This window comes from Chiloscyllium plagiosum, unplaced genomic scaffold, assembly GCF_037043375.1.
Source record: "Chiloscyllium plagiosum isolate Xiang-an unplaced genomic scaffold, Cpla_swu_hap1 HiC_scaffold_15, whole genome shotgun sequence".
Classification (NCBI taxonomy): domain Eukaryota; kingdom Metazoa; phylum Chordata; class Chondrichthyes; order Orectolobiformes; family Hemiscylliidae; genus Chiloscyllium; species Chiloscyllium plagiosum.
Genome location: NW_028270153.1, coordinates 15,609,681 through 15,625,289, shown reverse-complemented (window position 1 = coordinate 15,625,289; position 15,609 = coordinate 15,609,681). Strand labels below are relative to the sequence as shown.

At 40.2% G+C, this 15,609-nt stretch overlaps 1 protein-coding gene across 1 annotated transcript in view; it reads left to right on the top strand.

The window, feature by feature from the left end:
* Positions 1-15,609, top strand: part of pigu (phosphatidylinositol glycan anchor biosynthesis, class U) — a 30,596-nt gene extending 14,987 nt beyond the window's left edge. The window contains exons 6-12 of the mRNA XM_043710760.2: positions 1,075-1,175; positions 3,589-3,686; positions 7,696-7,850; positions 9,551-9,694; positions 11,477-11,601; positions 13,394-13,536; positions 14,667-15,609. Of these exons, the coding sequence (XP_043566695.2) occupies positions 1,075-1,175; positions 3,589-3,686; positions 7,696-7,850; positions 9,551-9,694; positions 11,477-11,601; positions 13,394-13,536; positions 14,667-14,780 (880 nt within the window). The 3' untranslated portion in view covers positions 14,781-15,609. The remainder of the gene's footprint in view (positions 1-1,074; positions 1,176-3,588; positions 3,687-7,695; positions 7,851-9,550; positions 9,695-11,476; positions 11,602-13,393; positions 13,537-14,666) is intronic.

Genomic DNA, 15,609 nt, shown 5'->3' with positions numbered 1-15,609 from the left:
ACAATGTTTTCCCACTGTCTTCCCAAAGTGTTTCCTATGTAATTCTCACATGTCAAGACTATGGTTGACTTTGCTGATTGGTTACAAGCTGTCATAATGGGTATAGAGTGAAACTGATTCCTTAGGCTTGGAGGTTTGGGTACAGCATTACCTGAAAATTAAAGATGGGATGGTTAACAAGAATCCTCAGGAAGCATTTAAGCATGTAGAGTGGTAAAAATCTGGAACACTTACCCCTCACTGCATTAACTGTTGAAAATAAAGTTGTTTACATAGGAGAAAGTGAGGACTGCAGAGGCTGGAAATCAGAGTTGAGAGTGTGGTGCTGGGAAAGCACATCCAAGGATGCTGCCTGACTGGCTGTGATTTACCAGCACCACACTTTCGACTATTTACATTAGGGTCTATTGAACAAATTTAAAACTAAGATTGATAGATTTTGTTAGTCAATAGTTTTAAATGTTAAGGAACCAAACCAAGTAAATTACCTGAAAGTACAGATCAGTTCTGGTCTAACTGAATGGTGAGAAAGGTTCAGGGGGCTTAGTGGCCGCCTCCTGCTCCTGTATTTTGAGATTCAGCACTTTGATTTTGTTTGTTTCCTTGTATAGACTCCTGATGAGCAAAAACCATTTTACAAAATATGGTTTGATAAAGAGCTTGAAACCTATTTCCTTTCTGCCATGACTGTGCTGTCTGAAGCAACATGATTATTTTGCGCAGTGTCCTAGTTGACTGGAAGAATGCCCAGAAAATCAAAGCGAAAAATTAATTTATTTTTAATACAATCCTCCTAAATCAATAGCATAAACAAGAAAGTATCAAATGTACTTTACATTCAAAGTAACTTAGATTGGATTGAATTTAAATCAGCTAGGTATCAATAAGCAACTGATGGTCACTGCATTAACCTTAAACATTTAGAAATAAAATATGTGACAGCTTTGATAATATATATACAACAATAATCAACATATCTACCATCTTTATTCACGTCACTGATAAATGTGAACTTTGGTCTTTGCAACTGATTCAAAATGAAATACAAAAAGAGAACTTTCTGTTCTGTTCTAGCTACCTCCTGAATCCATTCACTGTGCTCACCTGCGTGGCAAAATCTACTTGTGCTATCAACAATGCAATTATTGCAATTTTTATTTTAGCCACTGTGAAAGGTGAGATTTCTTTCTTTTTGAGCAAAACCGTTAGCATGCTATGGCTGTTTCATATGTCAGTACTCTGTCTGATTTGGTGATTAATCCCATTACAAAACACAGTTGCATGAGGCTTGCCTGTCATGTACATGTGCGCAAGAAAAGTTAGAAATTTACAGTTTAGACATTCTCTCAAAAATAGTGAAATGTACCAGGAAATGGAAGAACAGTAGAGGAAAATTTGAACAAACACTTGCGATATTTTTGTTCATGTTTGAAAGAAAGTTGCAGAGACGAAGGAAGAAGTCTCATTTGATTCTGTTTTAATTTGCTGCATAGAAAGATTTGACTTGTCTTACTCATGAACAATGGAAGGAGTGCTGCTCCTGCGGGGCAGAAGGTTGGAGTTGTTTTCATTGGAGAAAATAAGGTTTTGGAGTGACTTGATAGAGGTGTACAAGATGATTAGGGGTTTAGATAGGGTTGACCGTGAGAACCTTTTTCCACGTATGGAGTCAGCTATTACGAGGGGGCATAGCTTTAAATTAAGGGGTGTTAGGGGTAGGTTCTTTACTCAGCGAGTCGTGAGTTCATGGAATGCCCTGCCAGTAGCAGTGGTGGACTCTCCCTCTTTATGGGCATTTAAGCGGGCATTGGATAGGCATATGGAGGATAGTGGGCTAGTGTAGGTTAGGTGGGCTTGGATCAGCGCAACATCGAGGGCCAAAGGGCCTGTACTGCGCTGTATTCTTCTATGTTCTATGTTAAAGGTACTGCTGAATCTAGCATCAAGCCACATGGTGCAAAGTCCCAGATTTAATCACTGACCCCACCACACACACATCTCCATCCCAACCCCAGGATTTGGGAGAGAGAAGATCAACCACAGCTCCTCGTTTTCTGGATGTCCATATTTGTGAACATCAGATCAAATAGGATAATGCTGAACCCTGATGCCCTCCACATAGAACATAGAAGAATACAGCGCAGTACAGGTCCTTCGGCCCTCAATGTTGCGCCGATCCAAGCCCACCTAACCTACACTAGCCCACTATCCTCCATATGCCTATCCAATGCCCGCTTAAATGCCCATAATGAGGGAGAGTCCACCACTGCTACTGGCAGGGCATTCCATGAACTCACGACTCGCTGAGTAAAGAACCTACCCCTAACATCTGTCCTATACCTACCCCCCCTTAATTTAAAGCTATGCCCCCTTGTAATAGCTGACTCCATACGAGGAAAAAGATTCTCACTGTCGACCCTATCTAAACCCCTAATCATCTTATACACCTCTATCAAGTCACCCCTAAACCTTTTTTTCTCCAATGAAAACAACCCCAAGTGCCTCAGCCTTTCCTCATACGATCTTTCTACCATACCAGGCAACATCCTGGTAAACCTCCTCTGCACCCGTTCCAGTGCCTCCACATCCTTCCTATAGTATGGCGACCAAAACTGCGCACAATACTCCAGATGTGGCCGCACCAGAGTCTTATACAACTGCAACATGACCTCAGTACTCCGGAACTCAATTCTGCTACCAATAAAAGCCAGTACGCCATATGCCTTCTTCACCGCACTATTTACCTGGGTGGCAACTTTCAAAGATTTGTGTACATGGACACCAAGATCCCTCTGCTCATCCACACTACAAAGTATCCAACCGTTAGCCCAGTACCCCATCTTTTTGTTACTCATACCAAAGTGAATCACCTCACACTTAGCTACATTGAACTCCATTTGCCACCTTTCTGCCCAGTTCTGCAGCTTATCTATATCCCAGCACAACTCACCCATACCCCTACATTTACCCCTTACCTAACACTACGGGCAATTTAGCATGGCCAATTCACCTTACCTGCACATCTTTGGACTGTGGGAGGAAACCCATGCAGACACGGGGAGAACGTGCAAACTCCACACAGTCAGTCGCCTGAGGCGGGAATTGAACCCGGGTCTCTGACGCTGTGAGGTAACAGTGCTAACCACTGTGCCACCGTGCCACCCTACAGTCGGATAGCTTGCTATTACTTAGGTTTAGTCAGTTGGGTGAGTTCATGGAGGACAATCTGTACCTACAGGATCTGCAGTTTAGGAAGATGGCAGGAATGAAAGTGGAAAAAATGATATGAGAAAAATAATTGAATAGATCGAAGACTGTATTTTGTTATTAAAAATAGCTCTACTCTTGAAGCACGAGCAGTGATAAGATAACTAGAAATTTGAAACAGAAAGTGCTGCTGTCTCTGACAACTTGAGTATGTGCTTTTTTTCAGATGCAGTCTTTTGTTTAGAGACCTTTGAAAAATTACATGCAAAGCTGGCTAGGCTTTTCTCTTTATACATTAACATATTGCTCTTGAAGTCAATTTCATGAAGATTGTCTAATGCCTAGAATTGAATTGACATGTTTTCTGTTTGCCTTTTTTAGGAAGTGCCTTTCTTAGCGCTGTATTTTTAGCTTTGGCTGCATACCAATCCTTGTATCCTGTCGCATTATTTGCTCCAGCATTACTGTACCTTGCACAGGTGATTATTTTTAATCACAGCTTTGTTATTAAAGAGCGGAATTAAATGCTAGCAAATCCTTTAGTAAAGATTGATGCCATTAGTCAAGCATTCCCTCCCCCAATGAGACTGAATGATTGCACTGTGGTTCTGCACCAAGCAGATCAGGACAGGGGCAGATTTAATGTTTGAACTGTGCAGAGTCACAAAGGACAGGATCAGACTTACTTATGTTGTACACATATCAGTCAAACAGCTTCACAGGACATGCACTTTGCCATAAAGAATCTCCACTTGTGTGACAGTTGTCTTTGTCCCTGGAGTTGCACCACATCCCAGATTAACTCTTTCAGAAAGTGAAATTTAAGTGTGAATGTATATGCCATATATTTTGGAAAATTAGTGTCCCTTGATTTTTTAAAATGATCTATTCAAATGGCTGTCACAAATTGAGCTTGTAATGAAAGGAGTTTGGCTAAGACTAAACCTATGACAGCAGTCAGTGGAACAGTCTATTTAATGCAGGGATAGTAATGTACTTTTGTTAATAAACCTTAAAGTTCAAAGTTTGTGCGAAGATTTGTAGCCCGGGTGCTCATTGTTTTTGTTGCAAACGTTTCGTCCCCTGGCTAGGCGACATCATCAGTGCTTGGGAGCCTCCTGCGAAGCGCTTCTTTGATGTTTCCTCCAGTGTTTATAGTGGTCTGTCCCTGCCGCTTCCGGTTGTCAGTTTCAGCTGTCCGCTGTAGTGGTTGGTATATTGGGTCCAGGTCGATGTGTTTGTTGATCGAGTTTGTGGATGAATGCCATGCTCTAGGAATTCCCTGGCTGTTCTCTGTCTGGCTTGCCCTATGATAGTAGTGTTGTCCCAGTCGAATTCATGTTGCTTGTTGTCTGCGTGTGTGGCTACTAAGGATAGTTGGTCGTGTCGTTTCGTGGCTAGTTGATGTTCACCCCAACACACACAAACAAAGCTGCATCAGGACACTATTCAAAAGGGCCACAACACACTGCAGTACACCAGAACTGCAAAAAGAAGAAGAGGAACACCTATACAAGGTATTCGCCAAAAACGGATACCCGCGCAACTTCATCAACAGATGCCTAAGAGAAAGACCACGGAACGAGGACATACCACAACCAAAAGGACTAGCCACACTACCATACATCAGGAGCATCTCGGAACTGACTGCCAGACTACTGCGACCCCTAGGACTCATAACGGCACACAAACCAACAGCCACGCTCAGATAACAACTCACCAGAACAAAGGACCCGATACCCAACATGAGCAAGACGAATGTAGTGTACAAAATCCAATGCAAGGACTGCACTAAACACTATATAGGACAAACAGGAAGACAGCTAACAATCCGCATACATGAACATCAACTAGCCACGAAACGACACGACCAGCTATCCTTAGTAGCCACACACGCAGACAACAAGCAACATGAATTCGACTGGGACAACACTACTATCATAGGGCAAGCCAGACAGAGAACAGCCAGGGAATTCCTAGAGGCATGGCATTCATCCACAAACTCCATCGACCTGGACCCAATATACCAACCACTACAGCGGACAGCTGAAACTGACAACCGGAAGCGGCAGGGACAGACCACTATAAACACTGGAGGAAACATCAAAGAAGCGCTTCGGAGGAGGCTCCCAAGCACTGATGATGTCGCCTAGCCAGGGGACGAAACGTTTGCAACAAAAACTTCCAGCTCGGCGAACAGAACCACAACAAACCTTAAAGTCATGTCATGTAAGTCTGGAATGTTAATGTTTTATAATTGCTGTAGTATTTTTCAGAAATATATAGTTTAAATACTCATTGTAAAAGCACTAGAGGTGTAGTCCTAAACTTATACAGACCTTGAAGGTTTTTAGTTTGATCTAAGTTGGCTAATCTCCACAAAGACAGTGATGAATGTGTAAGAGAAAAATAACACTTGCATGTGTATTTATATATGAGAGAAAGCTTTGAGATAAAAATACATAGGAAATTGAATGTTATCCAAACATTTGGGATCAATTATGTCAGCTGTCTGCTTGCTCCTGTTTCTGAGCAAGGGTGAAACAGCCAGAATTCTAGATTACACCTGAGATTCTGTGACTGCGGCTGGCACATATGCATGTTTGGGCACTGGCTGATACCTGCATTGAACTGGGTAGGTGTAATATTTGACCACCCATTCCCATAGTGAAACAACTTGCTGAGATCTGTTGATATCATAAATACTCCTATATAAGCAATCACTGCTTTGGGAATTAGCCTGTGTCTTGGTCTAAAGAATCCAGACATCATTGTTTCAGATGAAATGACTGATTGGGCTGGAATTTATGTCGAGCACATAAATTACCTGTATAATCTGAGGACTGACAGCCAGCGTAATTGTAAAAATAAAAAAGACTTGTGTTTTTCACAACTATAAGTCATCTCACAGCATTTTACAGCCAATTAAATATTTTTACATGTGTAATCCACCGTTGTGATGTCAGAAGCACAGCAATTAGTTTGCGTTTACCAACTCCAATAAACAGTAATGTGATAGTAACCAAATGATGTTCATTGAGAGATTAAAAAATGACCACGGATATTTGTTCCCTGCTATTTTTGTGGTTATGCAGTGGAATCTTTTGCATCCATTTGAAAAGGTAACAGGACCTCTGTTTAATATATCATCGAAAAGACAGCATCTCTGACAGTGTAGTGCTCCTTTTGTATTGCATCAAAATGTCAGCCTTGATTTTTGTCCCCAAGCCTGAAGTGGGACTTGAATCTAAGTGTTTTGTGAATCAGAGGTAAGCGTACACACAGGCAATTTCTTTTTGGTTTCAACTATCACCTTAATCTGTTCAGAATCAAACTACAATGGTTGCTAGATATCTGAGATAAAAACAGAAGATGTTGGGAAGACCCAACAGGTCTGGTAGCGTTTGTCAAAAGAGAAATATCTAATGTTGCAGGTTGTTCTGATGAAAGGCCATTAACTTGAAACATTAATTGTTCTGAAATGGTTACTGTCCCAAAATGATAGTTCTGATCTGTTGGCTGTCTTTGTTAGCTTTGAAGTACTTATGATTATCAATTCCAAACTAAGAGATTGTTCCCACATAGCATATTCCAAAAGTTTTTTTTCTGATACAACCAAACCTTAACTGTCCTCTTTTACAAAGGCAGTACTGCACTTTGCTGTAATTGTGAACCAGAATCATTCAAAGCAATAGACATATTGTTAACTTATTGAAGAATAGAATAGACTGGCTTCTACAGGGAACATAATGCTCAGCATTGGTGGTGGATAGTGAACTAAAACCTCTCTATGCAGGCTGAAAGTGGAATGTTTGCCTTGGGAGAAGTGCGAGTTCACAACTCAACCTGTTTTGCCTTCAAGGCTGAAGCACAATTTGTAAAAGGGAACGATTGTTAATGGGCAAATAGACTGACTACAGTTGCTGCCAGTTATTTGACATTACCTCTTATAAGTAAATTGTCTGGTGGGTAATATCTCCAAAGCTTCCTCTGCATTGAAATAAATGTTTGACTGTAGAGATCAAGAGACGTTTTAATTACAGACATCTCTGGGAGTAGAGGAATGAATACTTTACATTAAAAGCATAGATGACATAGCAATACTGCCTTGATGCTACAATGGATTGAGCTGTTGTTGGTGGGAAAAATCACAGGGCAATTAGGGATGGGCAATAAATGCCACCCAATAGTCCTGTATTGAGAACTTAATGCAACTGTCATATTGGTGTCCTGTAAGTTATTGCAGATAGTAATATTTTCTAGTAGATAAGACATATGTCTGGGCAGCTAAAGGGAACACTATATCTCACCACTATAGTGGAACTGAGGAATGGAGCAACTGCTCAGTATTCAGAAACCATTTTGCCAACCTGAAGATTAGCAGCATTGTTTTGATCATTAACTGGTGAGAAAGTAAGGGTAAATAAGGAACAATTTGACATTCAATAAGAATGTATGTAATACATTTTTTATTTAATCTCGCCACAGAAACACTATGTGTTGGTGAACCTACACAGCACTACTTTCTTGCTACATTTGCTCAAGTATGCAGTCATGTTTTTGGGTTGCCTGATGGTCATCATATGCTTATCGTTTTTTTTGCTGAATTCGTGGAGTTTCATTCCCTCTACCTATGGCTTCATGTGAGTTGTCAATCGAAAGCATATTTAAACAATGTTTTCTCTGTGTTTTATGTTAATGACTTGCTGTGCCATGTTGAGGACTTGCTTACAGAGAAGAGTATTATGGTAGGAGAAGTGCCTGCTAACAATGAAAGGGAAATGGAGCAGAATTAAATCATCAGTAAATGCTTTTAAGAACCAACAACATTTTCCTAGTTTCCATGCACTTTTACAGTTTGGTAAGCTTTGCAAAGATATTTGAAATTATGTGGAACTTGGTTAAACCAGATTGCCAACTCAGAAAATTCCCCCTCTAGTTACTTTCACTTACATGGCAATACTGCATATATAAACATGAACAATGCAGGCTATTCTAGCAAATACTTTTCCATCAAAGCCAAGATTGGCCGATGTGGTGCCATTATTTAAAGGCTGTAAGCAAAAGCTGGGAACTGTAGGCAGGTGACTGGTGGTTAACTTGTTGGAGGGATTCTGAGGAGCAGGATTTACATGCATTTGGAAAGACAAAGACTGATTAGGGATAGTCAGCCTGGCTTTGTGTGTAGGGTGTTATGTCTCACTACCTTGATTGAGGTTTTTTGAAGAGATGACAAAGAAAGTTTCCTTCATTGATCAGTGCATTGAGTATAGGAGTTGGGAAGTCATGTTGTGGCTGTACAGGACATTGATTAGGCCACGTTTGGAATACTGCAGACGATTCTGGCCGTCCTTCTATAGGAAGGATGTTGTTAAACTTGAGAGTGTGCAGAAAAGATGTTGCAGAGTCTGGGGGTTTGAATTACAAGGAGAGGCTGAATAGGCTGGGGCTATTTTCCCTGGAGTGCCATAGGCTGAGGTGGTTTATAAAATCATGAGGACAATGAGAGGCATGGATAGGATAAATAGCCAATGTCTTTTTTTCTAGGGTGGGACACTCCAAAAAGCGGCATAGGTTTAGGGTGAGATTGGAAAGATTTAAAAAGGACCTGAAAGGTAAATTTTTCACGCAGAGGATGGTGCGTGTATGGAAGAGCGGAACGGTGGAAGCTAGTACAACTACAACATTTAAAAGACAGATAGATGGTATATGAATAGGAAGGAATTAGAGGGATGTGAGCCAAATGGTGGCAAGTGGGACTTGGTCAGGTTGGGATGTCTGGTCAGCACAGATGAATTAGACTGAAGGATCTGCTTCCATGCTGTATGACTCTATAATTGCCAAAGTTAAATTTGATTAATGAAGTAAATTTAGTACCTGTATAAAAAGCTAACTGTAAGCATGAAATTATGGGTTGCATTAAAAATGCATCTGGTTCACTAATGTCCTCTAGAGGAAGGAAATTTACCACCCTGATCTTGCTGAACCACAGCAATATGGTTGACTCTTGCTCTTTGAAATAGCCTAGAAAGAATCCTTCTCCTCCATTAAGAATGTGGGATCTTTCATGCTCCACTTGAATGAGCTGCAGACCTTATTCTGTCTGAAAGGCACCACCTGCTGACCTTTAGGATTGCATTAACATTAGTGTAGATTAATTAGTTTAAACACAGTTTGATATCTAATTGTTGACTCTGCTGAGCAACCTAGTTAATAAACTGATATTAAAAGAGCAACTGCGTGAAATTAAGATGAAAGATTCCTAAATGTGTAGTGAACAGTATGGGTTTTATGAAAAACTTAAAACCTATTGTTTTTGGCTAAATCCTTTATTTTCTTTTAGTCTTTCTGTTCCAGATCTTACACCAAACATCGGTCTTTTCTGGTACTTCTTTGCTGAGATGTTTGAGCACTTCCGCTTGTTTTTTGTGTGTGTATTTCAAATCAACGTGTTCTTCTACACACTTCCTCTGTCAGTGAAATTAAGGTGAGACTTTTTAAAATTGACTTTTTCAATATGTACTTCTGTCTTTTAACTACTTCTTTCGCTAGGTTTTGCAACCACACTGCACTTCCAACCTCGCAAGGGGGGTGAGATAAATTGAATACTTTCAAGACTGAAATAGATAGATTCTTAACTTGTGAGAGTGACTGTGGTTTATGGGAATGGTTAGGTTCAAGGATCAGTGATGATCTTATTGAATGGCAGAGTAGGCTAGTGGATCTGAATGGACTACTCCTGCTCTTAATTCACACGATCATGTGTTATCTCAGTCAAGAAGCCATTATTAAGTTCATCTAAGAGCATGACTGTTGTCAAGCTACTTAGTGAACCAGGAGTTTCTACTGATTCAGTTCTCTCCTTGCCCAATAGCCTCTCTCACACTTGCTCTTTGGTTACTACATTTGGCTAGCAGATGCAGACAGCCAGTACTCCACCACAATTGTTTGCCACTTCCAAACCTTGAAAGAAAGGTATGTGTTCAAGTTTGACAAACACAGGACATCTCAAAGCGCCATGAAGCTAGTTAAGTGCGTTTGACATGTACTTTGATCTCTGGGGTGTGACTTAAACCAGCAGCCTTCCAACTGAGAGTTGTGAACCCTAGACCTTCCTTGCCTGGTAACTTACCTTCTCAGTCGTAAAGAGTTAATGATTCCAGTCGTATTGGATTTCTCCCCACTCATGCTGCCAAACTTGCTGAGCGTCTCTAACACTTTGTTTACTTCAGATTTCCAACATTTATTTATTGAGTATACTGTGCTGTGTGACTGACACACCTTAATTTAAGACTCTGGAGGTTCTGCTGGGGCAATATGAACAGCTAGAGGCTATATTAAAAAGCTGAACCAAAAAGGTAATCTTCTCCAGACTATTAACTGAGCCATGAGCAAATTGGAATAGGGTCAACAAGATTAAAGAAGGAAACACGTGGCTGAAAGTTTGGTGTGGAGGAAACTGGTTCAAATTCATGAGACATTGCACCAGTACTGGAGAAGGAGGGAGCTGTTCTAATGGAGCAGGTTTTACCTGAAATATGCTGGGACCAGAATCCTGCTGGATCAAGTCCTGGCTATGGATAGGGCTTTAAACTAAATAATGGGGCAGTTGGGTTCAGTTGCATGCAAAATTATGAAAAAGCTGAAGGTGGATAGTGCTCAGCTGATGTTATTATAGTTTCCAGAACATGTGATAGGACAGAGTTTGGGAAAGGACAGGAATCTAACTTCAGGCACAGAAGATGAAAGAACAACTATGAGAAAGGGCCAATCATATCAGGACTGAGGGTGTGTACTTAAATGCACACAGTATATGAAACAAGGGAAATGAGCTTGTAGCGCAAATAGTAATTGGCCGATACAATGTTGTGGGAATCACAGAGACGTGGCTGAAAGGGAATCAGGGCTGGGAACTAAATATCTGAAGATTTCATATTGTAAGGACAGTAAATGGTTCTGCTGAAGACCTGTTCCTAAGCACTTCTGTTCTCATTTGTTTCTTCTGTTGGTGAAAGGACCACTTAATATGCAAAGCTGAGAGCAACATGCTAAAATCCTGATGATTTAAGCATGCTTTGGTATACAACACTAAATTTTAATAATAGCTCAATTACATATCAGGTTTGTGAAGCATGGTATTAGCTATTGAGAAGTTAGTTTTGTGCTGACTCTGCAGTGTGTATGTTGGAAGCTTGCCTATTTGTTGGCCTGCAATCTTCCTTTTTAATAACTTGTTTGTGATTCATATACGACTCTATTCCATTTGCAGAGATCATCCCATGTTTTTCATGTTCGTTCAGCTTGCAATCATTGCAATTTTTAAGTCGTACCCTACAGTAGGAGATGTAGCGCTATACATGGCTTTCCTACCCATGTGGAATCACCTTTACAGATGTAAGTATACAAATGGATGCATTTGTATACATATTATTGACCTCCTTTCTGCTACTGAAGCTGCAGTCCCTTGACTGGGAAATATTTGCTGGAACAACTCGGGTCCCTCGTGCATCAGACCATCATTTGAGTCAATGGTTAATAGATGGGCTGTTTGACTTTAGAAGATGTCAGTGTGGTGTCTGAGTCACTTATCAGCTTATATCCACAGAATTGCACCTGCTAACAGAGGTTAATAATGGCAATGTGTAAACCTTGCCATCCATCATTTTTGGGATGCAGAGGTTATGTTTCTGGACTAGATATGGAATTAATAATACAAAAGGGACTGCTTCTGATCCCATCACAGTGGTGTGAACATTTCAGTCTTGGTTTTAAAAAAAGAGCTAACATCGTTAAAGACCTTGATTCTTTCTAAGATGCATAAATACACAAGAAGCAGCATATAAGAAGCAATTTCTTTAAGATGTGTGCTTGTACAAAATTCTTAAAGGAACATTACCATGCGCAAATGAAGTTGAAGCCTAATTGGTTTGCTAATGTCTGCTCAAAAAGAGTAAGCTGCTGTCCTTATCTGGTCTAGACTGTTTACCATGGGATTAGTCGCAATGTGGTTAACTGCCGTCTGAGGTGACCTCATGACTTACTCAATTGACCCACCAACTTGGTAACCAGGGGTGGGTATTCAATGTCAATTTGCCAACAATGCTCGTAAACCAAGAATGACACCAACAGAAGCATTGATGCTCTGGCTGAGATCAGTTAAATCATCACGAATTAGGAATCAAATCGCTTTATGAATAAAGTTGCATAGAGATGTACAGCACAGAAACAGACCCTTTGGTCGAACTCATCCGTGCCAACCAGATATCCTAACCTAATCTAGTCCCATTTTCCAGCACTTGGTCCATATCCCTCTAAACCCTTCCTATTCATATATCCATCCAGGTGCCTTTTAAATGTTGCAATTATACTAGCCTCCACCACTTCCTCTGGCAGCTCATTCCATACAAGCACTGCCCTCTGTGTGAGAAAGTTGCCCCTTAGGTTTCTTTTATATCTTTCCCTTCACACCCTAAACCTATGCCGTCTAGTTCTGGACTCCCCCACTTCAGGGAAGAGACTTTGTCTATTTACCCTATCCATGCCCTTCATGATTTTATAAACCTTTATAAGGTCACCCCTCAGCCTCCGACGCTCCCGGGAAAACAGCACCAGCCTATTCAACCTCTCTCTATAACTCAAATCCTCCAATACTGACACCATCTTTGTAAATCTTTTCTGAACCTTTTCAAGTTTCGCAACATCTTTCCAATAGGAAGGAGACCAGAATTGCACGCAATATTCCAAAAGTGGCCTAACCAACGTACTGTACAGCCGCAACGTGACCTCCCAACTCCTGTACTCAATACTCTGACTGATAAAGAAAAGCATACCATGATTGAACATCATGTCTTGAATTTGGAACTTTCCAATTATCTACAACAACATATTATCTACTAAACTGCCAAGGGAAAATGCAGACTTGTGTTGATTCGTAAATGGGGCAAACTGCTCCTTCAGAGCTCCTACGGGCTTGACGTACACCTGCCGAATTCTTAAACTCAGCTGAGTCCATTCAAAGTTTGGCATAGTCTTTCATTTTCCATGCGTTTAACATAGGAAAATGTGGAATGAGAACGTTCCTGTCTGATTGTGTGTAGCCAGGTCAACATCATTCTATGTATGTCCTTGTTTTGGATGATAACTATAATAAACCAAAGTGACCAAATTAAATTTTTGTATTTTACAGTCCTTCGGAACATCTTTGTGGTGACTTGCATGCTCATATCTTCATCAGTGTTGTTCCCTGTTCTCTGGCACCTTTGGATTTATGCTGGAAGTGCAAATTCCAACTTTTACTATGCCATTACCTTGGCTTTTAATGTGGGACAGGTTAGTATAATAGTCAAACAGTACAATAGTCTGTCTCTGCTATGTGGATTAATGTTAAAGCAGAAGACCTGCCTGGGTGAATGGGGACACTAACTTGTAGGTACAGTCCCCATTCGTGAACTACCAGATGGAACTTAGAGGTTGAGAGAGAGGAAGTTATGCACACAACATCATTTTAGTTGCTGCTAATCTGCCTGTCTAATGCATAAAATGGGTCAAGAGGTGTCTGTGTAAAGTCACAGTGTACATCTAGGTTCTTGTTTTGCTTGAAAGTGATGTTGGAGGTATCAGTATAATATATTACTTATTTTTAAGATGTTACCAATTCTTGTCACAGACATAGTCATGATTTTGGTCTGCCTAACAAAGGCATTTTTCCCTGCCTCTCCAGGAATAAATAATTGAGTTGCAAATGAAATGTATATTAGTAGAGCTCGGGTTGTTTGGGTGGCTGACACAGCTTTTTAGAACCGTGTAATATGAAATGTACTATTCTGCTGTTTCAGTGAAACAGCCTCTCTTTAAGGCTACGGTGTGTAACAAAAAGAAAGAACTTGTATTTCTGCAACACCTTTCACAGCTTTAAGGCATCTGAAAGTGCTTTACAGCCAATTAAGTATTTTTGAAGTCATGTAACTTGTAACAGCCACTTTGTACATAGTAAGATCCTCCACAGACTACTGCACTGTGATAATGGATAGATAATTAGTCTTAGTGATGTTGGCTGAAAGATCAATATTGTCAAGTACACCGCAAGTGAGAACTATTGTATCTGAGGAACACAAAGCTGTACTGTTTTGGATACAGCTGCATTTTAGAATAATGTACAGTATTAAGTATAATGCTTCTGAACTTTTAAAACAATGTGTTTCCCAAAGCTGACATGAGCAGTAAAGACATTTAATTTACTTACATTGTCAATGAAAAATGGTGACAGGCATTTATTGGAAAGATAATTCTGAATCGCTCACTAACCATCAAGGCAAGATTCAAATTGCAGAAGCCCTTACTCAGTATATGCATGGTATACCGTCCATTTCAGTTTGTTAACAAGACAATTTGTGTGATCTTTATTTAATGTTGGTCCGTACATGGCACAATGACTGAAACTGCCTGATATTCTTCCACAGATCCTGTTGGTTTCTGATTACTTCTATGCCTACATTCGGAGAGAGTATCATCTCATCGAGGGACTTAATTTGAAATCCAAGGATGGCAAAGAAGCCCACATTGTTCTTAAATAAGGGACCAATTAATGCCATGTATTAATATTAAAATCCCAACACACTCCCGTTTTATTTTGTAGAGAAGGTACTGTTGCTCAGGACATCAGTGTCCCTCATTGTGAAACAGCTATGGATTGCAGGATTCAATCACTTAAAAGCATTTGTTTTTATGGTGCTTGAAGCACCAGGAGGACAAGAGTTTAAGTTCAAAGTACTGTCAACTAAAACAAAATTTTAAAAATATATTAAGTTTTTTTGGAAGTTAATTATTTTTTTCTTCTTTCTAAACAATGAGTCATATTGCTGTGGAGCTGTGCTAGCCTGGGAATTCAGATGCTCGTGACTTGATGTTCATGTTGAGATATGCTCCTGTTTTTTCCCTCTGCAGCCCTTAGCTGGGAATGAATTACAAATGATGAAGGTTCCTGTGGAATGTTGGTTAACTACTGATGGGTCTGTCTTCCCAGTGTATTTAGTTTGACTTACCTTGCACTGATTCCCAAGTTTATTTCCACGGAGCTCAGCAGTACCTAGCTTAAGGCTGTGTTACACGATTGTTGGACTAGAGACCATCCTTTCTGATGGGTTCACATTGCACGTATCTCAACTCAGGATACTTGACCACACTTCTGAGAAGTGGAACTAGTCTTGTCAGAAATCTAAAATTGGGTGGGGTGAACTCTGTAATATATGGGCTAAAAATATAATTGTCAAGTCTAAATCAGCAACTGAATGTACAAACATCCTTTTCAATATAAACTTCTGTTATAACACTCTCTGCTTTATACCCCTTAAATGATTGTAAGATTCTGTTGATAAAGCTAATCAAAGCCTTTGGATTCTGAAA